Below are 22,396 nucleotides of genomic sequence, written 5' to 3' on the forward strand. Positions count from 1 at the left end.
CTTCGCAGAATGAGGGGTAAGCTCTGACTGTGTAAGTGTGTGTGTGTGTGTGTGTGTGTGTGTGTGTGTCCATCCTCTGTCTGTTAGGTCGAACCACAGAGGTTGTTCAGAAATGCTGCACTATCCCTAATGTGTCTTCAACTGTGCATACCCTACGGGGGAAAGATAGACTTTCATCGATTCACTTAAAATTTATAGGGCTTTATTTTTTCATAAGTAAGTTAAGAGCAGTCAGCACTTACAATGTGCTAACACCTTTGGTGTTAGAAATATTTCGGCAACCATAAAGCAGTCGCCTGGAGGAACTTAGGGTAGCGAGGAAACTAATTGAAGGCTGGACTGACGCCATTGCTTGGTCTTTAACCCCTATGAAAGACATGCACACCTGTGATCGTCCCTATCGTACTTTAAGCTCTTTTGGGGGGCAGGGGCCACTTCTGATATTTCTTGGTTCTCTTCCTTGCCTTCAGTAAGCTTAGCACCCACCATGTCGCCTGAGTGAGTGAGGCTGGGACAGCTCCTGATCCTGCGGGAATAACCCGTGAGTCCTGAGTGACCCAGTTAAAGAGATGAGGACTGTAAGGTGGGTCTGAAGGTACCATCACGGGTCCCCCGGATTTGATCTGATAGACCGGCCGTAGCCAATGGAGCCCACGGGTAAGCCCTCCCGGACAGCTGGGTGGCTGTATGACCAGGTTTATGCAAAACCCCACAGGTGTAGGTCACCTTGAGAGAAAACTGGTACATCGGGTGGATCTTGCTGAGGTCATTCATGATGAAGTAGAGCAGGGAGGCCCGGGTGGCTGCGGGCCGGTAGTGTTCGCGGGCCTCGTTGATTTTCACTTCCGTCACCCTGGCCTCCTGGACCTGGTAGGGAAAGAAATAGCGGTCCGTTCAACCGCTATTCAACCAACCCATCAGCCTGGCCTCTCTGTGTCCACACACACCGTGTCTGTGTGTGGGGCAGGTGGGCGTGGGTGGGGATAGCAGCTAGAATGTTAGGAAGCTGCTGTGGTTTTTTTTTTTAATGTTTATTCATTTTTGAAGTGGGGGTGGGCAGAGAGAGAGGGAGACACAGAATCTGAAGCAGGCTCCAGGCTCTGAGCTGTCCACGTAGAGCCTGAGGCGGGGTTTGAACCCATGAACCATGCATGAGATCATGACCTGAGCCAAAGTTGGATGCTCAACTGACTGAGCCACCCAGGCGCCCCTGCTGTGTGTGCTTTTTTTTTTTTTTTTTTTTTTAATAGAGCATCAGTGAGAAAGGAGGTGATCTTTCACAAGCATGAGAATACACACACATACACACACACACACACACATGCATATATTACTTGAAAATAAACCAGTATTACAGGCAGTGAAAGTCCAGTGAAAACAGCATACATTGAATTTTGTTTTAATTTTTATGAAAGAGTTCATATGTAAATTCACAAAGAGGATCTTTCCTTTTAGTAAAAAAAACCCTTAATTCCAGTATAGTTAACACAGAGCATGATATTAGTTTCAGGTGTACAATACAGCGACTCAACCCTTCCATACATCACCCGGTGCTCATCAAGATAAGTGTGATGTCAGCCCCATCACCTACTGCCCCCACCCCCACCCCCACCTCCCCTCTGGTGACCATCAGTCTGTTCTCTACAGTCAAGAGGCTGTTTCTTGGCTTGTCTCTCTTTTTTGTTTCATTTTTTAAAACGCCACATATGAGTGCGATCATAGGGTATCTATCTGTCTCTGATCATTTCCCTTAGCATTCAAGTCTCTAGATCCATCTAGGTTGAAAGAGGATCTCTTTCAATGGAATAGTTTATTATCAGAAAATTTCTTATCACAGGTAAAAATGAGGAAACAGACCCAAGTGTCAGAGAGGGAGTCTGAAAGAAGAGGCCACTAAATACAAGCCTCAGTATGACCTGCCTTATGCTCCAGACGAGTGAAACTAATGAGAATTTCTGAGACTCTCACAGGAAAAAAAAAACAAACCACAACGATCCTTTTCAAAGATCAGCTTGCAATAAACAATTAGGAACTTCAGAAGGAAGTGTTACCAAGGGGGAAAAGGAGACTCTACTCCCCCCAAATTCCCAGGAGGATTAGCATCCCAAGAGCTGAAGATCCCTGAACAATCTATAACTCACCATTAACTATTTCGGTTTAAAAGCAGTAGAGCTGAAGAAAAACATAAAATCGGGACATTAGAAAGAGGAGCAGCTATTACCTAGAAAAAAAAATGAACTCACTAGGACTTTTTAAAGTAATTCAGTTATTTAAATGAAAAACCCAGTGCACAGGTTAAATAATGGACCAGTGCTGGAAGGAGAAGATGAAAACTAGAAGACAGATCTGAGGAAATTGGAACAAAGGTAGCTCAGAGAGAAAAGAAAAAGATGAAAAATATGTATGAGGTTGTGAGACTTGGCAGACAGAAAGAGAAGATTCAAAATACATTTAACAGAGATACAGGACAGAGAGAACGAGGGAGAAGCAACACTTGGAGGCGTAACGGTTGAGAATTTTCCGATCCGGTGAAAGACCAGAGCTTTTAGAAGAAGCAGTCAATGTCAAAGAAAGTTTACTGTCCACAGACCTTTGAAGAAATAATTATTTGCCTCAATTAGAAGATCACATTAAAAGGGGGAAATGAGATCTGAGAATTTCTTAAATATGTGGTTAATCTAAATAACAAGGGCTCTAAAAATGACCACCATAGGGGCGCCCGGGGGGCTCTGTCTGCTGAGCGTCCGACTTCGGCTTAGGTCACGATCTCGCGGTTTGTGGGTTCGAGCCCTGTATGGGGCTCTGCACTGATGGCTTGGAGCCTGGAGCCTGGAGCCTGCTTCCGATTCTGTGTCTCCCTCTCTCTCTCTGTCCCTCCCCCACTCACACTGTGTCTCTCTCTGTCTCTTGAAAATAAATGTTAAAAAAAAAAAAAAAGAAAAGAAATGTTAAAAAAAAAATGACCACCATAGGAAAAGGAAGTAGAAGGTGGAACTAAAATATTATAAAACAGTAACAGAAGATGGAAAAGGATGATCAAAGTATTCTAAAGTCCTTATATTGTCTTGGGAGAGGCCATATAGCCCTTTATATTAGACTTTGTTAAATCAGTATATATATTGTTAAGTTATATAAAATGAAATATAATTTCCATATATAAATGAAACAAGGTTAATCAATAAAATAAATTAACTTTCTTTTTAAGTTTGAGAGAGAGAGAGAGCGCAAGCAAGAGAGAGTATGTGCACATGAGGGGGGGGGGGTCAGATAGTGAGAGAGAATCCCAAGCAGGCTCCATATGGACAGTGCAGAGCCCCACATGGGGCTCAATCTCATGAAATGTGAGATCATGACCTGAGCCGAGATCAAGAGTCAGATCTCTACTGAAGTGACTGAACCACCCAGGTATCCCCAAAGTAAATTAACTTTATTTTTAAAAAAAATTTTTTTTCAATGTTTATTTATTTTTGGGACAGAGAGAGACAGAGCATGAACGGGGGAGGGGCAGAGAGAGAGGGAGACACAGAACCGGAAACAGGCTCCAGGCTCTGAGCCATCAGCCCAGAGCCTGACGCGGGGCTCGAACTCACGGACCGCGAGATCGTGACCTGGCTGAAGTCGGACGCTCAACCGACTGCGCCACCCAGGCGCCCCGTAAGTTAACTTTAAAATCAGGAAAGGATAAAGATGAGAATGATGAAAAATCAAGATGGGAGAAAAAAACAAATAAGCATGTTTAATAGAAAATACAAATGAAGGCAGTAGAAAGAAATTCACTCTATTGATAATGTTAATAAACGTAAATCAGTTAAATTCAGTAGCTAAAGACAAAGCTTTTCGGAAGGGGGTGGACTGAACAAAAACAGCTACTCAGAATGGTGTTATCACAGATCCATCCTTTTCAAGCTCACCTGGGTTCCTAATGCTGTCCACTAATTATATTTCCTGAATTAACTTTTACTCTTATTTCAGTAAACCTTCACTCCTCTCCCCAAACCGCCTGCCTCACTACCACTCCTTCACTCTCCGCAGGTGAATGTGACTCATGTTTCACCGTCTATAGAGAGACCATCAGGAAGGAATTTCCTTAATTTCTGCCTCTCCTCTGATTCCTTGAAGTTTCTGTCTCCTTACCTCAGTTGCCTGGATGAATCCATGGACCATGGATCTCATTTCTAAACTCATGCTTGCCCCCAACCCCTATCACTTTGGAACTAGCTCTCCATCTTTCCAAAGACAAGCTCATCATCTGTGACCTGAATTAGATTTCCTCTGACTTTCTCATGTACCCCGTTACATTAATTGTTCCTTCTTTTTCCTGTAAATTCACCTTCTCTTATCAACTGTGGCTTTTACTTTACAAACCAGGCATCCTCCCACCTCCGGTGAAGATCTTACCACACCCAATCTTTCCCGTCTCACGGGACCCATGTCTCCTTTAAGTCGCAATCCTTTCTCTCTCTGCCATTTCACAGTTTGCCTTCTTTCAAGGGTAGCTTATAGTCTCTTTCCCTTTTTCTGATCCCATTTGCTCTCATTCTAATTCAGTCTGACTTCTGCTTCCACGACACCACGGAAACCATTCTCCCCAAGATCACCGATGACTCCTTTCTGCAAAGTTCAGTGGCCACATCCCAGCCATACCTTGTTTGAGTCATCAGCATCATTCAACGTCACCGGCACACCCTCTTGAGATGCTTTCTTTCACAATCCCTTATTTTCCTGCTTTTCTTCCCATCTGTCTGCTCTATTCCACAGTCGACACGTTCTGTATTTCTCCTAAAACGTCTCAGGATTCTTCTCAACGCTCTATTCTTCAGTCTCCTCACTGCACACACATCTCCCCCATGATTTCCTCTGCTCTCAGTTTCAATGATCAACTACTTGTTGATGACTCTTAGTACCTTAGCACCAACCAAGGTCATTTATCTGGAAACTCAAGGAAGGGACCTATGTGAATGGCCCAAAGGCGTTCCAAACTCAACGCAACACAAACGAAACTAATAATGTCTCCTCATCCCCAGATCCATTTCTGCTCTCATCTTTCAGTTACTGGCATCAATGCCTATCTAGGTGTTTATTCCTGGAATCTGAGATGTTTCCTGGGCTAAAACTTTACCCATATATCCCCATGTGTGAGTTGGGTTCTGTCCCCCCAGGCCCCATCTCTCCTACCCAAGACAGGGGGACTTGTACACAATTACTATACAAATTCTGCACTCCCTTTTCTAGAGATATGGAGGCCACAGAGAACCAGGAGTGGAACCTGGTGGCCAAGCAGCGGCCACAGAGACAATGTGAACCTGGACCTTCCTGCTCTCAGGCTCCCATTCCAACTTCATTTGTCTCTTACCCCAGTGTGGGCATGAGCTGGTCTACCTACACCACCCGTCATCACCTCTCATTTTTCCTGCGCTGTCCCGACCCACAACAACGGCTTTGATATGTGGAGAAATCCCAATTAATCTGACCAACAGTGCCTTCCCTCAGAGGTGTCCTGTTACAGACTCATTTATCCTGCTCAGAACCAGTATCTTCATTGCTCCTCTGACCCAAGAGCAGGGCTGGGGATGAAAAAGAGCCTGTATAGTTTCAGCAGCCTCCCCGCGAAGGGCGAGGGGCTCGGACGCCCTCAAATCCTGTCCTCCCGTCTCCCACAGGGGGGAATAAAAGCCTTCCAGACAATGTGAGGCAAAGGAAGGAAGCTAGAGACCCCAGAGTTTCCCGGGATGATAGCCGTTTTTGAGCGCTGGCCTTCCTGAGCAGCCACGGAAGCTGCTCGCATTGCAATCAGACTTGCGAGACTTTTGCCGGCTGGCGGGCTTTCTCAGGGAGCGACAGTGAGCCAGCCAGCGCTCACGGCGCACAGGGGTGCGATTCCTTAGCCTCGGGGCAAGTGTGCAAACTCTCAGCAGGCACAGAGGTCACGCTCGCCAAATGTCTGTGGAGTTGAGGGGTCAAACTCCTTGCCCAGAAGGCGGGAACTCCCTGATGCACGGCGTGAGGTGGTGATCTCAGGAATCCTGCCCGCCTTGACTTTCTGGAAGGAATGTGGGAACCTACCAACGCTACCTGGGAACGCTGCCAGGCAGTTTTACCTTCTTCTCGACTTCCGCGGCCGTCTGCTTGGTGGTCTCCAGGTTCTCCACTAAGGCCGTGTCCCCCAGGAAGTTCCCAGATGCTGAAGAGAGGCGAGAAAGCAGGTTGTCTTCTAGTGTTTTCAGGGTGATTTTGAACCCGTTCTGCTGCTTGGTGAGATCTGACTGCAAACATAGAGCAAGGGGGAGTCAGGTGCAGGAGCCCAGCACACCCTATGCCTGGCGTAGGTCTGAACAGATAAATGCTACGGGGTCTTCTTTTTTAACGTTTTTACTTGTTTTTGAGGGAGCACAGGCAGGGGAGGGGCAGAGAGAGACAGGGCAACAGAGGATCTGAAGCAGGCTCTGCACCAACAGCAGCGAGCACGATGCGGGGCTCGAACTCACGAACCGCGAGGTCGTGACCCAAGCCGAAGTCAGACGCTCAACTGGCCGAGCCACCCAGGTGCCCCTGAGGCACCTTCTTAATGTGTCCATAACCTTGGCTGGCTGGCCGCAGCCCCTTCTCAGAGGAGAAAACACAGTGCTGGCACATAGCGTGTTCCCTCAGTGGAAACTATTTGTGTGACTAGTCAGAGGGTAGGGTCAAGTTCTCATTCTCTGGAAGGTCACCTCTGTTACCTCTTTACTGCCCCAAATGAATGGCTCTCCTGTAGATGCTCTTTACTTGGAAAAAAAAAAAAATCAACAGAAACTGACAAGTTTAGACAAGCTCATCGCTGGAGCCTTCTTTAAAGTCGGAGTGGGGCTCCGGGGTCCAAGCTGATCTCCCCTCGTCTTCCCTTCCTGATCATTAGACTCCATACCCTAAAGCACTATGCCGCTACTCGGGCGCCCCCCCCCCCCCACGCGTGAGTTCAGGCAGCTGTCATTTCTTTGCCCTTGTACTGCATGGGGTTATTGCTTTTCGAGCCCTGGAAAGAACAATCTTCCTTCCTTTTGGGGGCCCCAGCCGCAGCTACTCTGTTCATCTTCTGTTTCTTTTCTTTTTAAGTTTATGTATTTATTTGGAGAGAGTGAGTGCAGGCAGAGAGAGAGAGAGAGAGAGAGAGAGAGAATGAGAGAGAGAAAGAATCCCAAGCAGGCTCTGTGCTGTTACATCACCGAAGCAGTCACAGAGCATTTTCTTCTTCCCTTCCTTGGTGGATCCCCCACGAACCTTCAGCTGCTCCAGGTCCGGCCTCTCCATGCTGACCACGGCGGCCAACAGCTGGTCCTCCAGGCCATCCCTGGTCACCGTAAAGTTGATCAGGGTGGCCTGAGCCTGCAGCTCGGGCTGGTAGTGAGGATTGGCCAGCTTGGTGTGAAGGATGAGCCGGAAGCTGGGGTTGTATTCACATTCTTTGTCTCCGATTTTGATGAATCTGGAACACGAAGGGTCATGTGAAGGTGGGGTGCCTTCCTGTGAGATTTGGTTTGGGGACACAATTCCAGATCGGTTTTTGTTTGTTTGTTTTTTTGTAAGATCATAGCAAACAATATAGCCACATTCGGATTCGTCTCAAGCAGGTCTAGCCTGAACGCCAAGATTCTTATTTGCCTTAATGTGGCTTGGGACGGGGGTGGAGGGTGGGAGACTTTCTCCCACGGCCACCATGTTGGATTTTGCATGTGCCACCACAGGGAGAGGCATCCAGGGAGTTGCCCAGGGAGGTGAGTACGTTATGAAACGTGCCCAGCAGATGGCAGTGAAGTGTTTGCAGGAAAGGGCACCCTAAGTTTGCAGAAAGGTGCCTTCTGGGCTAGCAGCGATGGGGCCCTTTTTCTTTTTTGGCTGATGGAGAGTAACTGCTAAGGTGGTTAATTTGGTAAGTGAGCACATACTAAGGACATGGAAAGGGTATTTATGGCCTGGGCAGTGGGTGAAGCTCTGGAATGAAGCAACCCATCATAATAATTACCTCTCTCGTGTCCCTCCTCCTGCCAGACGCTTGCTGAGCCCCTGACCACTTACCAGCCCCCAAAGCCACCGGGACTCAACAGATGGACAGAGAACCGAGTTCTCAGAACCCAGAAGTCTGGCCTGGGTAAAAATGACTCATGCTTACGAGTCAGTCTGCGTTTTGACCGCTTTCCTTCTAAAGTTCTTCCAAAACAGTGCGCCGCTAACATGTAGGGGGAAGTCGAGGAGGACGTGACAGGATGGGAGCTTAGTGATTCCAGGAAACTGTCTCTATGAGTCAAGGGCAGCTGAGTGTTCCCCTTGGGTCCCGTCGGAGCCACCTGACGGGAGTTAAGGAGAACATGTTCTGGGCAGAGCAGATCTGCTCACGGTTCTACCTGGGGCTACCATCCAGCTCCTCACACAGGATCAACAACATGGCTAAGTCGTACCGTCCTTTCTTGATGACTTCTCTCCCGAGCAGGGGACCCAGGACAGGGTCAACGGATTCTTCCAGGTTTTCAATTAGCACCACATCTCCAGCTTCCAGGGCACGCTCTATGGTTTGGAGATACCTGGGGAGAAAGTCGGGCAGTGTGAGCTGGTGGCAAAGTGCGGATCCACAGGAAACGTAACAGGACGACCGTGGCCTCAGTGGCCAACGTGGAGGTGCGGCTACCTGGGATGACTTCGGCGGTCACGTGCTTCTCTGTTTAAAGTGATACTTATGCGATCTCATAAAGTTTTAGAAAGAAGGAAACGTTGTAAAATACAAAAAAGAATATGGAAATGAATGTAACCCTTCCATTGGTCATTTACATTTTGGTGTTTAACATGTATATTTGGATATATTATATTCTCGAGTTTATTATTTGTATTTTGCTATATATTATTCATGCATAATGTAACTTACATTTGCACCTCTCTTTGTTATTGGAGGTCACGCAGCACATTTATCATTTGGTTCCTGTACGTAAAATGTATCAGAAACATTTCCCCATCTCATTAAATATATATTTGAAAAATTTTATTATTATGTTAATGTTTTTCTTAACGTTTATTTGAGAGAGAGAGTGCGAGCAGGCGAGGGGCAGGGAGACAGGGAGACACAGAATCGGAAGCAGGCTCCAGGATCTCAGCTGTCAGCACAGAGCCCGGCACGGGGCTCGAACTCATGAACTGTGAGATCATGACCTGAGCTGAAGTTGGACGCTTCATCAATGAGCCACCCAGGTGACCCTAAAAATTGTATTATTATGTAAAAAAGTGTTTATTTATTTTGAGAGAAAGAGCATGCATGAGCAGGGGAGAGACAGAGAGAGAAGGAGAGAGAGAATCCCAAGTAGGCTCTGTGTTGCCAGCACAGAGCCCGATGTGGGGCTTGATCCCATCAACAGTGAGATCTTGACCTGAACCGAAATCAAGAGTCAGACATCCAACTGGCTGAGCCACGCAGGCACCCCTTAAATACTCTTCTAAAATAATTTTCTATGACTGGGTGTCAGGCTCTACTTATATACCTTAATTTATTTAACAATTGCCTAAACCAGATTATTTCAAAAGTGTCAGTGTTATGTAGAGTTTAATAAGCATGTTAAAAGGTTGATCTCTAAATATATGGATAAGTTTGATGTAATTCCAATTCAAACAATAGATAATAATAAAACTACGGAGATTGATCATAAATAAATCTTAAAGGTAACCTAAAAGAAAATAAGGATGATTAAAAATATAAAAGCTACCAAGAAAAAGAGGAGGTATTCATATTAGCTAATACTAAAATATTTTAGGGGCATCTGGGTGGCTAAGTCAGTTAAGCATCTGACTTCAGGTCATGATCTCATGGTTCATGAGTTCAAGCCCCACATCGGGTTGTCTGCTCTTAGCACAGAGCCTGCTTCAGATCCTCTGACCTCCTTTCTCACTGCCCCTCCTCCACTCATATTCTCCTTCCCTCCCTTCCTCTATCTCTCAAAAATAAATTTAAAAAAATAAAATATTTTAGGTAACTTTAACAATATAGATATAGAGGAAGAAGCAAATTCTAAAATAGTTTCTATAACTCGAACAAACTGGATATATAGGAAGAATCTGAAAGGGTATCATATCCCCCAAAGTTAGGGTTTTCCCCTGAATGATGAATTATAGGGTATTTAATTTCTTTTATTTTGTAACATCCCCCCCCCTTTTTACTGTGATGATACATGACTTTTGTAATGCGAGTTGCCACCATAAATGTTGCTAAATACAAAGCTGAGCAATTAAAGGCTGGTATAGTATTATATAAATGGAGAAGAATAAAGACTGTAATAAAATAATTTAATACAGAGTAAAATGTCATCTCTAATTAATCAAGGAAAGGATGGAGAATTGAATAAATGGTGCTATATAAGATACAGACCTAATTTTAGGTATTAGAAATTAGGTATTAGGTAAATAGCACCCTAAAATATAGTTCAGGTGATTGGATTTCGATGTTAAAAGAAAACACCTACAAAAGCCCTAAAAAAATCTAGGTGAATATTTATATAATTTCTGGAGAGAAAAAGGCTTTTCTAATCACGATATATAGAATAAATGGATGACACATCTGGACACAAAGGAGGCCCTCAGGGGCACGTGGGTGGCTCAGCCGGCTAAGCGTCTGACTCCTGGTTTTGGCTCGGGTCACGATCTCACAGTTTGTGAGTTCGAGCCTCACATCGGGCTCTGCGCTGACAGTGTGGAGCCTGCTTGGGATTCTCGGTTCTCCCTCTCTCTCTCTGCCCCTCCCCTGCTCACTCTCTCTCTCTCTCTCTTGCTCTCAAGAAATGAATGAACTTGAAAAAAAAAAAGCCCTCATACAAAACCCCACAGCTGTCATGTGTCAAACCCCATAAATAAGACTCAAAGACAAATGACCCACCAGAGCAAATATCCACTCATGTGATGAAGGGAGACCATACCCAACAGTCTTCACACACATTGTAATATAATATTTACATTCAGATAATATACAACAGATCTAGAAAAGCACCCAACAGAAAAGTGGTTGGACAGAAAACAGAGAATTAACTGCACTCGTGTTTACCGAAGCCCTACTATGTGTCAGGCACTGTTTTTGGTACTTAGGGATATAGGACGAGCAAAGAGGAAAAACGCTTGTATCTAAAAGGCAGTTGTTGGCCAATTAGAAAGGGATTTTTCTGATGTTTATTTATGTTTTTATTTAGAGAGAGAGCGCGTATAGGGGAGGGGCAGAGAGAGAGGGAGAGACAGAGAATCCCAAGCAGGCACTGCACTGTCAGCACAGAGGCTGACTCGGGGCTCGAACTCACGGAACTGTGAGATCATGAGCCGAGCTGAAAGCAAGAGTCGGGCACTGAACCAGCTGAGCCGCCCAGGCGCCCCTAGAAAGGAGTATTTTGATCAAAGTGCGGGGAGAGGCCAGGATGACATTAGTCTGATCGATGGCACAGGTTAAAATACACCCGGGCGTACCTTGGGATTCATTTCTCCTCTTATCCTCTCTAGAAGAAAGGATCCATCTGGCAGTCAATATTTGCTTGAACTATTTTTGTAACATTGCGTGTTCGATTTAAACAACACCGGCTGATCTGGACCTCTGGGCAACCGCGTCTGGGACGTGTGACCAGACCACCACACCTCACCTTGGTGGCTGTGGGCTGGGTTTCTAACTGAGAAGCAAATGCTGCCTCCGTCAGTTTTTTTTTTTTTTCTTAAATTTAATTATTTTTAAATTGTGCTTAAAATATACGGAACACAAACTCCCATCTCAGCCGCTTTTAAATTCTGATTAAGTTTTCAAGCAAAGCTCTGCCAAAGTAAAGTGTGTTTTTATGCACAGGAATCCTTTCATGTAACATCATTGCAACAATCCTATTTTGATTGAGTTCTAAGTTAGCGAGAGGAAAAAAGAAAGCAGTTATGGATGTTTCCATTTCCATTTCCCAGCTCGGTGCATCAAGTACGTTCACATTATCATGCTACCGTCACCACCTTCCGTCTCCAGAAGTTCTCCACCTTGCAAAACTGAGACTCTGTACCCTTTAACCAGCAACTCCCCACACCCCTCCCTTCAGCCCTTGGTAACACCATCCTGCTTTCTGCCTCTTGCGAATTTGATAACTCGAGGGACCTCCTACAAGTAGAACCATACGGTATCTAGAAAAGCACCCGACAGATCTACAACATAGATCTTTTGGGTCCTTTTGTGTGTGGCTTTTTTCACTCAGCGTAATGTCCTCAAGGTTCGTGTCAGAACTGCCTTCCTTTTTAAAGCTAATATTTCACTGCACGGATACGACACGTCTCGTTCATCCGTTCGTGTGTCGACGGATACTTGGGTGGCTTCTACTTTTTTTTTTAATGTTTATTTTTGAGAGACAGAGCGTGAGCGGGGGAGGAGCAGAGAGAGAGGGGGAGACACAGAATCCGAAGCAGGCTCCAGGCTCTGAGCTGTCAGCACAGAGCCCGACGCGGGGCTCGAACTCACAGACCGTGAGATCATGACCTGAGCCAAAGTGGGATGCTCAGCCAACTGAGCCATCCAAGCGCCCCAAGGTCGCTTCTACATTTTGAATATTGTGCACCGTGCTATGAACGTGGGCGTACAAACGTCCGCTGCTTTCAAAATGGTATATTCTTGTGGACATTGATTTGCTTCCGTGAACCTCAGTTTCCTCAGATGTGAAATGGTACCAGTGGTGCTAGTCTTATCAGTTGTGCGGATTAAGGAAAGCATTTGAGATAAGGTCCCTAACACCAGGACTGGCAATAAATAATCTCTGTCGCTCCTTCTCTTCCCCATGGCGCCCTCCTATCCCGCTCACGTATCCTAACGTCACGGACAAGAATCCAGAGCAGAGACTACAGAGCTAAGTTCTAACCCAGTTAATGAAGCCATGGGGTGGGAGACGCCAAGGTCTGGGGTCGTGAAGTGTGGTGGGTGCTGACAGACATTCTCAGAGACACTCATGTCCCTTCGTGTAGTAATGGCCCCATCGGGAATGTGTGAAGCTGTACGAGGCAGGTGAAAGGGCTCTCGGGGGTTCACCGCTAACTTGGCTACCATGCTTCCAACTGCTACATCCGGTCATTCTTCGGGAGACGTCGTGTTTGGGTTTGTTCTGGGGGGCGCTGGGCCGGAGGTAGAAACAACGGGTAGACAAGTGGGCTCCAGGATGGGCTAAGACAGGCACTTTTTGGCTCAAGGTGAGGGAGGCTTTATAAAACACAGAACTGCCTGATGGTGGAGCGTGATGGGGAGGTCATGTCCAAGGAGAGGTATGAGTGTGAACACCATGGGAGGGGGGTGGGAAGGCGGGGAGAAAGGGCCCCTGATGGGTCAGGAGGCGGGCACGCACGATTCCTAATGACAAGCACAACTGCCCCGGCATCTTCCACGGAGAGGGGTCCTAAAATGGGAAGAGAAACACAGGAAGGCTCGCGGAGGGACCGGGAGGGTAGAGACAACCCGCTGGGGTCGTCTTACGACCCGCTCACTCCATCCGTCTTCTCTCTGCACAGGTGGCGAAAGTCAGAAGTGACGTGCTCAGCCACCTACCCCTTCTGACCAATCCGGGCGCCCCGGAGGTTCTCGCCATACTTGTTCTTGATCCATCTCATGCCTTGTAGCTGCGGGTCAACCACGAGCGGCCAGCGCTCACAGGTGACCACGATGGTGGCGTTCTCCACGGACATGCGGTCTGCGGGGAGGCCCTGGTTCTGCCAGGCTGCCACGTCGGCCTCGTCCGTCAGCATCCTCAGGGGATCCAGGGCGGGGGTGACCGGGATGGGCACCTGACGAGGGAGAAACGAGGCACACGCTCAGAACGGAGAGGCAAGCCTTCTCAGCCAGATCCAAACGCCCCTGAAAAGTGCTTTCCTGGCTGTGCGATTATGTCTGGAAGCGGGTTTTCTGAACGTCCCGAGGGCCTTTTTTCTCTCGGTGGGTGAACAGCAGCAGCCAGGCTCGGTGACCCTTTGTTCGTTAGCACATTCGCCCAAATCAAATTTCTAGCATCGGCGATCTGTACGTTAGCAGCAGCCTCCTGTCTGCCCTCGCCCGTGCTAACAGGGTCACTCTCCTGCTGCTCTCTCGTTCTCACGCGGGCCCCTGGCCTCGTGGGCTTTCCCCTGTCGCCGCCAGCCCACGCCACCCTTGCTGTCTCGTATGTCACCCCCTGCTGATGAAGGCCCGGCTTGCACACAGCTGGAGGTGCCTACTTTTCTCCGTGCCCAGAACATTCCACTTCCAGGCTGGATTATAGGGCTCCTCCTTTCCTTTTTCTGTTGACCTCTCTCAGCTCAATTCTGCTGCTAGTTCTATTTTCCACTGGGGGCACGCACGCATTTTTGTTAATTGGGGTAAAATGCACGTAACTTAAACGAACCATTTCATTTATTTTTTTATTTTATTAAAAAATTTTTTGGGGGGGTCGCCTGGGTGGTTCAGTCGGTTGAGCGACCGACTTCGGCTCAGGTCATGATCTCACGGTCTGTGGGTTCGAGCCTTGCCTCAGGCTCTGTGCTGATGGCTCGGAGCCCGGAGCCTGCTTCGGATTCTGTGTCTCCCTCTCTCTTTGCCCCTCCCCCGCTCATGCTCTGTCTCTGTCTCAGAAATAAACATTAAAAAAAAATTTAAAAATAAAAAAAAATTTTTTTTAATCTTTCTTTCTTTTTGAGAGAGAAAGAGAGACATAGAGTGAAAGCGGGAGGGGGCAGAGAGAGAGGGAGACACAATCTGAAGCAGGCTCCAGGCGCTGAGCTGTCAACCCAGAGCCCAACGTGAGGCTTGAACCCATGAACCGTGAGACTGTGACCTGAGCTGAAGTCAGATGCTCAATCAACTGAACTACCCAGGTGCCCCTTAAAGGAACCATCTTAGAGTGGACGATTCAATGGCATTTGGTACCTTCACAATGTTGTGTGACCATCAACTCTGTCTGGTTCCGAAACGTTTTTCTTCACGCCAAAAGGAAGCCCCGTCACTCCCTTGCTCCCCTCTACCCCCTGGTTCCCAACAACCACAGATCCACTTTCTATGCATTTACCTACTCTGGATACTTCACATAAATGGAGTCCTATGACAGGTGGCCTTTCGTGTCTGCTTTCATTTAGTGGGATGTTTGTGAGGTTCACGCACACATGCCCCTTTAACCTCTCTGTGCCTCTGTCCTCTGTGGTCCGTCTTCCCAGTTACTTGAGGAAACCCTGTCCGATCCCTCCCCTTTCCTTTAATCTCACTCACGAGGGCTGCAGACGGCCAGTTCTAAACCAGCCTTACCCTGGGGATCAGAAAGGTATTTCAAGACCATTTCATGCACGAGAAACATTCTCGTGAGAAGAAACCCAGAGGTCCCCCCCCCCAGTTCCTGACCGCCCAAGGGGCTATAGCACAAAAGTGCCTACAAACCCCAAACCAAGCCAGAAAAATCCGTGTTAAGCTGCCACTGGGCTCCCCATCTTTTTCACTCAGTTGACGGCTGCCCTTTTAATTAACTTCCTTTCTCGGGGCGCCTGGGGGGCTCAAATGGTTAAGCGTCCAACTCTTGATTTTGGCTCAGGTTATGATCTCACGGTTCATGGGATTGAACCCCAGGTCGGGCTCTGCCCCGGGAGCAAGGAGCCTGCTTGGGATTCTGTCTTCCTCTTTCTCCCTGCCCCTCCCCTGCTCACTCTGTTTCTCTCTCACACAAAATAAATAAACTAAAAAAAAACAAAGCAAAACAATTTCCTTTCCCATGGTGTTCGAGATCAACGACAGCTTCGTTTTTATTTCCTAGTACCGTAATAGTACGTACGTGTGTATGTATTTCCGTAACAGTTTTAAAAATTTTTTTTTTAACATTTTTATTTATTTTTGAGACAGAGAGAGACAGAGCATGAATGGGGGAGGGGCAGAGAGAGAAGGAGACACAGAATCGGAAGCAGGCTCCAGGCTCCGGGCCATCAGCCCAGAGCCCGACGCGGGGCTCGAACTCACAAACCATGAGATCGTGACCTGAGCCAATGCCGGCCACTCACCCGACTGAGCCACCCAGGTGCCCCTGAAATAAGAACACTGATTAAAAAAAAATTTTTTTTTCAACGTTTTTTATTTTTGGGACAGGGAGAGACAGAGCATGAACGGGGGAGGGGCAGAGAGAGAGGGAGACACAGAATCGGAAACAGGCTCCAGGCTCCGAGCCATCAGCCCAGAGCCCGACACGGGGCTCGAACTCACGGACCGCGAGATCGTGACCTGGCTGAAGTCGGACGCTTAACCGACTGCGCCACCCAGGCGCCCCCGTAACAGTTTTTAAACCACAAATCATCGAGTGAATGAGCCTTTGTGAGCTGATCTCTGCAACCAACCACCACTAGACAATATGGGTTTTATGTTCTGGGTCTCTACCTACAGATGCTTTCTGGAATTCAACTCTTCCTGTACATGGTGAACTGTCCGGCTGACTCTTACTGCAGCCAATTTTCGTGAACATAGTCTCCTCCACCGTCCGGACTGGGACCTTCCTGCGGCCATCCTGGCCTTTAGGGAGGACACGCAGGCTGACGCCTCGGTGAACATTTGTGGATTGAGGACTACGAGTCATGGGAAAGGGGACAGGATTAGGAATTATCCTGACTGTCGGCTCTAGAAACCCTTTCGGTCAGGAACCGGCATTTCCTCACTTGACCATCTCAGGAGAGGGGGAAGGGCTGGGAGCTAGGAGGACAGGCCGACTATACATGACAGAAGGAGGGAGAAGGGTTTGCACGAGGGGGTCCATGAGCCACGGGCACAGAATGTGCAGCCCTGGGACCCAGTGACAAGGTGCGTTGCAGATCTGGGAAGGGAGCCTTGGGCCCCACTGTGACACTGCCATTTGGCTCAAGAGCAGGGGCAGTGGAGGCAACTCAGGGCGCTTTTGGAGACTCTTGGGGTTCGCAGTTTTGAGACAGCCTGCTGGGCAGTGGACCAGAGTGCCCACGGAGAGCCCAATTAAAGGGGAGAGATGCGGGGCGCCTGGGTGGCTCAGTCGGTTAAGCGTCCGACTTCGGCTCAGGTCACGATCTCGCGGGTCATGGGTTCGAGCCCCGCGTCGGGCTCTGTGTTGACAGCTCGGAGCCTGGAGCCCAATTTGGAATCTGTGACTCCCTCTCTCTCTGCCCCTCCCCCGCTCATGCTCTGCTCTGTCTCTCAAAAAATGAATAAACGTTAAAAAAATTTTTTTACCGGGGAGAGGCACTGTCTTCAGGTGGCCCAGAGGGCAGTGGATGGCAAGGCAGGGCACTGTATGGGAACACGGCTGCAGAGGTCTCCCTCCCAGACCCCAGAGATCACTAGGGGATGCTCAGGTGCTAGCATGCAAGAAAGAGCTAGAAGACTTTATTGCCAGGAGAGCTCCCTGGCTGTAGAGCTTTAGGAGAAATCCAGGCTGTACACACCTTTAGCTGGCTTAGGTAGGGTCGCCAGGTGCCCTCCATGAGGCTCTGCCGATATCCCTTCGTGAAGAAGCCGAGGTACGAAACGAAAGCCGTGGTCAGAAGCACGTCTCCGCAGAGTTTGCTCTCCTGCTGTCTGAAGTTCTGCACGGCCTCTGCCCACCTCACGTTTTCTGAGGCCAGTCCCCTCACCTGTGGTTTCAGAGAGGACAGACGACGCATCATCCCACGGGCTGCATACAGACCCCGGGACTGAGTCACACGGGACGCACGGTGCTCGTCTGGTGGCAGCAGTCTCGGGACATCGTTCAGGTGGCCCTGTGGATCCATGGGGAGTCGCACATTTTTGGGGAACAAGACCCTGTTCTGTTCTGTGCTATGTGTTATTGGGGCTGTGGATGGATTACAGGGTGTGAACGCGGGCTTGGAGAAAATTAAATACGACCGTGTCGGTTAATCACTTAGCACGGTGCCTGGGATGCAAACATACTAGAAGCTCATGCACCTCCCCCTCTCCTCTCCAAATGCTGGGGAGAGGAAAAGAAATAAAATCAATCCCATGCGCTATAAATAATTCACAGTGGGCGGGGAGACAGACATGGTAATGAAGGCCCAGAGTCAGAAGTACTGAAACATGGCCGTGCGTGAGGCACCAAGATGGCGGTACATGTCCTGACTCTGACCGCCCGCTTTGGTTTGGTGCTCCTCTCCAAGGGGGAGCCCCTCTCTGGGGAGGAGGGGCCTCCTTTCTACAGTAGGCATCTGGTAGAGCTGAGTCTGTGTTGTGACTGACCCTTTTTCCTTCCTTGAGAGACGGCAACAGAGAACATCACAGCTGGAAGAAACCTTAAGGATGTGCCAGCCCAACCGTTCCCATGCCCAGTTTTTAGGTGACACGGATAAAGACCAGAAAGTGGAAGGATGTCTCCAGAACCTCTAGGTCGGTAGAGACAGGGTTGGCTTCAGAGCCTGTACAGCCTGCCTGCCTCCCAAGAGGATCAATTCAGAAAACTCCCGGGCCAGGCAGAGAAGGCCGTGCTAAGTTCTGGAAGCCAAACAGAGAGCGGAATGGGAGGCCAGCTGGGAGATCTGGACTACCTCTTGCAGAAGAGCTGTCTCTACACTGAATTGTTCAGTTAAAACCATCGTCCCAAAGCTACTCAACAGCAGGTGAAACAGACAACTGCACAGACGCATGCCTTTCTTCCCGGAAGCCATGGCTCATTTCAGTCATGGTTGTGACTCACTTCTCCCTAAACGAGAAAACCTGGCTCTGTTTTATAAACAAACGGTGGCTGGAATAAACATAAAAAAGGTATCAGTTCTACCTTTGGAGAGAAAGGTGCTGTGAAGGCTCTCCATTGAAGAGAAATCTTACCCTGTGGACGGTGCCTTCCAGGATCTTAGCTGGTTTATGAGGAAACATATAAGCCACAGGGGATTAAAAAAGGCAATGAATACTGACACTCTTTTCATCAAGAGTTGGTGTCTACAGGGGCTCCTGGGTGGCTCAGTCAGTTGAGCGTCCGACTCCGGCTCAGGTCATGATCTCACGGTTCGTGGGTTCATGCCCCGCATCGGGCTCTGTGCTGATGGCTCAGAGCCTGGAGCCTGCTTCAGATTCTGTGTCCCCCTCTCTCTCTGCTCCTCCCCTGCTCACGCTCTGTCTCTGTCTCTCAAAAGTGAATAAAGATAAAAAGAAAATGAGTTGGTGTCTATGTGCCCCCTCCCTGAACCCGTGACCAACAGAATGCAGCGGAAGTGATGTTGTGTTGGGTTTCGGTCCCAGGCCTTAAGAGAGCGGGACCTTCTGCTTTCTGTCTCTGGGAGCCCTGGGTCTCCATGTAAGACGTCTAAGTACCCTGCTGGAGAGACCTTCCAGGGGCTCCTGCCAAGGTGCATGTGGCAAACCAGCCAGCCGCTGGCTGAAGAGTGCTGAGTGGCCCCAGGAGGCACCACACAGGGCAGAGGACCTGCTGGTTGAAACCTACCCAGATTCCCAGCCCGCAAACCCGTGAGAGGCAATGAAATGGTTGTTGTGCTAAAGCGCTAAGTTTTGGGGGGGCAGTCTGTTAGACACCCACGAGACAGGCACCCTGCTGTGACCCTCGGATTTAGTTTCGCAGGGAGGCTGGAGCCCGCGTGCGGATGTGTGACTGCGCACACGTGCGTATAGGCAAGGTCACGCTCAGAAATGCTCAGGGTTGAGAGGTCTCCTTCTCTCCTGCTTCTGTCTCAGCTCCTCATCCTGGTCACACCCTCATCATCAGATGTTACACGGGTAAGAGCTTCGGAGCTCGCCTGTCACGCAGCCACCTTCGCCCTGGACCCCTTCGTCCAGCTGATGCGCGTATAGGCACATCAGCATGTCACGTGTCACCGGCTGTCTGATAGGTCAAGGGCTCCCATCCTCCCTACTGATCCGTCTCTGTAGGGAAACTTTTTTTTTTTTAATTAAAAAAAATTATTTTAGAGAGAGAGAGAGAAAGCATGTGGGGAAAAGATGCAGAGGGAGAGAGAGAGAGAGAGAGAGAGAGAGACAGAGAATCTCAAGCTGTGACGAGTCCTGACGTGGGACTTGAGCCCACGAACCATGAGATCATGGCCTGAGCTGAAGTCAAGAGTTGGACGTTCAACCTATTGAGCCACCTGGGAGCCCCAGAAAACTCTTTTGAGCACACCAGGGTGTGCGTTCACACTTCTCAGGATCTGGTCCCTGCATCCCAGCACATTTAAATATGGGCCCCCCCCCCCCCCCCTCCCAAGTCAGAGCATCGCTAAGCTGTGCTCTATTTTGCACCTCTGTGGCGCCTGACAAGCTCGGATAATATGATCGAGGCTCAGGCTGCTGGGGCTCACACTCACCAGGCGATTTGCAAGGGAGATGACGCCTGCGGTCGCTTCGGCTTCTTGCTGACATCTGAGCTTGTCTGCCGTGGCTCTCTCAAACTTGGCTGTGAGTTTGGCCAGGTTTTCATTAAGGTGCTGTTGAGGAAGGAGCATGAGGTCGATCAGTAATTCCAGCCCGAGTCACCTCTAGTGCTGCTGAGACAGATGCATGTGTCGGTGATTTTTAAGGAAGGCCCCCGGGGGGAAGGTGTAAGGGACTGAGGAAGGCTGGGCAGAGAAGGAAAGGAAGGGAAATCAGGGGTGATCTTGGGGGAGAGTCCGGGTGGATGTCCAGATCAGTCCTGACCCAAGTGAGAAGGCTGAGTTTCCCACCTCAGTGCAGAGCCAAGGAGGGGAGGGGGTGGTGACAGACATAGAAGGGGGTGCATAAATTCTGTCTCTCCTTGTAGTGGGGGAAAATGGGTTGCAGGAGCCTATCAACGAAGGCAAGGGCTGCTGTTCAAAGCAAAAGTGCACCAAAGGCTGGGGTGGCCTGAAAATGTTCAGGAGGATCCCGGGGGTCCTGGGGGGAAGCACACTGTGTCTGGGGCCGCAGGTCTGTGGTTTGGGATTGGGCTGTCTGCAATCTAAGCCCTCCCCTTGCTTTAAGGTCTTAGGAGTACAGCTCACTTTTGCTTAGCCTCATCGATTCTCTCCAATGATCCTGAAGTCGAGGAACGTTTGGTAAAAAGACAGAGTTTTAAGGTTTTCTAAATTGATCAAGAATTTAGAATCGACGTGCATAGCTTCTGTTACCCCCGGAATACACATTTGCATTCACAAAGACACAGGGACACGGGGCACAGCCCTCGAAGTATGTCTCAGGTCACCATGATAATGGAGTCGGGCTGCCTTTTTGGCCATTACCAAGTCACAAGAGAAACCACTCACGGGCCAAGTTTATACAGCCAAGCAGTTTGAAAAGCACGCGGTGAGCTGTCTGATTAATGATGGCAGACTGGCCACACTCACTTACTTCCTCCTCTCCCCGAGGCCTGCTCTAAAATAATTATGCAACAATTGAAGATGTCAAATCCTTAACACTAAGCAATTGTTGAGGGTCATTGGAGGGGGAGGGATTCCAATAGATTTATGGCAGACTGGACTCGTAGAGGAGTGGAAAGTTCCAGAGCAGGGCACAGGAAGCTGCAGTACAGACTGGGCCTCAGTTCGCCAAAGGGGATAGGCACTGGGGATTTGGAAACGTCAGGGGTGATGGGGCAGGATGCTGAAAGCAAAAGGGTTTATTGGAAGCTTACTGATCCTCTACCCCCATCTCCACTCCCATGCTCAGTGTCCAATGCCACCAGGCATCCGTGTCACCAGCAGGGCATTCAACAGTGGCAGAGAGAAGACGCCACATTGTGGCATATGGGACGTAGCCAACAGAACTCAACTGATCCCCAAAACGAGTTCTTCTGGGGAGCCAGCTCTGCCCTTGCCTACAGAGCTCTCACCAGATTTTGAGTTCTTATAAAACACAAAAGACAAAAAGGCATTTGATGAAGCCTGGATGAAGGTAAACAAGAGGGCAATAAAAGCAACAACCTGAGACAAGAGGTAACGTCAGCCACAGAGAGCACAAGAAAGCCTGAAGTCCTTCACGATGAGTTTCTTAGGAAGATTCGAGATGTCTCATCCATAAAACAAGAAGACGATGCTAGTAAGAGGACCAGGGAACACAAAAGCGATTGTGGAAATTACTATTATGGTTGATGTAAAAAAAAATAATAAATTCAAGGGAAGGGGCCCCGGGGGCTCAGTCGGTTGAGTGTGCAACTTCGGCTCAAGTCACGATCTTACAGTTTGTGGGTTCGAGCCCTGTATAGGGCTCTGCGCTGACAGCTCGGAACCTGGAGCCTGCTTCGGATTCTGCATCTCCCTCTCTCTCTCTCTCTCTGCCCCTCTCCTGCTCACACTCTGCATCGCAAAAATAAACAAACATTAAAAAAAAAATTTTTTTTTAATTCAGGGGAAGAGTTAAAAGATGGATTTGAGGAAATTTAGAAAGAATAAGAAAACAAAGTGACTCTGAGAAAAAACAGGACTCAACAGAAGGTGCGACTTCCAACAAATATGCATTCTAGAAAATACGATCAAA

At 48.6% G+C, this 22,396-nt stretch overlaps 1 protein-coding gene across 1 annotated transcript in view; it reads right to left on the minus strand.

Moving 5' to 3' along the window:
- DNAH9 (dynein axonemal heavy chain 9) overlaps nt 1–22,396 on the minus strand; it is a 311,907-nt gene that overhangs the window by 77,973 nt on the left and 211,538 nt on the right. Inside the window, exons 45-51 of the mRNA XM_040453174.1 lie at nt 20,272–20,391; nt 17,410–17,598; nt 13,547–13,782; nt 8,433–8,555; nt 7,258–7,462; nt 6,099–6,263; nt 727–867 (exon numbers count right to left, since the gene is read on the minus strand). Of these exons, the coding sequence (XP_040309108.1) occupies nt 727–867; nt 6,099–6,263; nt 7,258–7,462; nt 8,433–8,555; nt 13,547–13,782; nt 17,410–17,598; nt 20,272–20,391 (1,179 nt within the window). The remainder of the gene's footprint in view (nt 1–726; nt 868–6,098; nt 6,264–7,257; nt 7,463–8,432; nt 8,556–13,546; nt 13,783–17,409; nt 17,599–20,271; nt 20,392–22,396) is intronic.

Source organism: Herpailurus yagouaroundi, unplaced genomic scaffold, assembly GCF_014898765.1.
Source record: "Herpailurus yagouaroundi ecotype Mexico unplaced genomic scaffold, PumYag 208, whole genome shotgun sequence".
Lineage (NCBI taxonomy): Eukaryota > Metazoa > Chordata > Mammalia > Carnivora > Felidae > Herpailurus > Herpailurus yagouaroundi.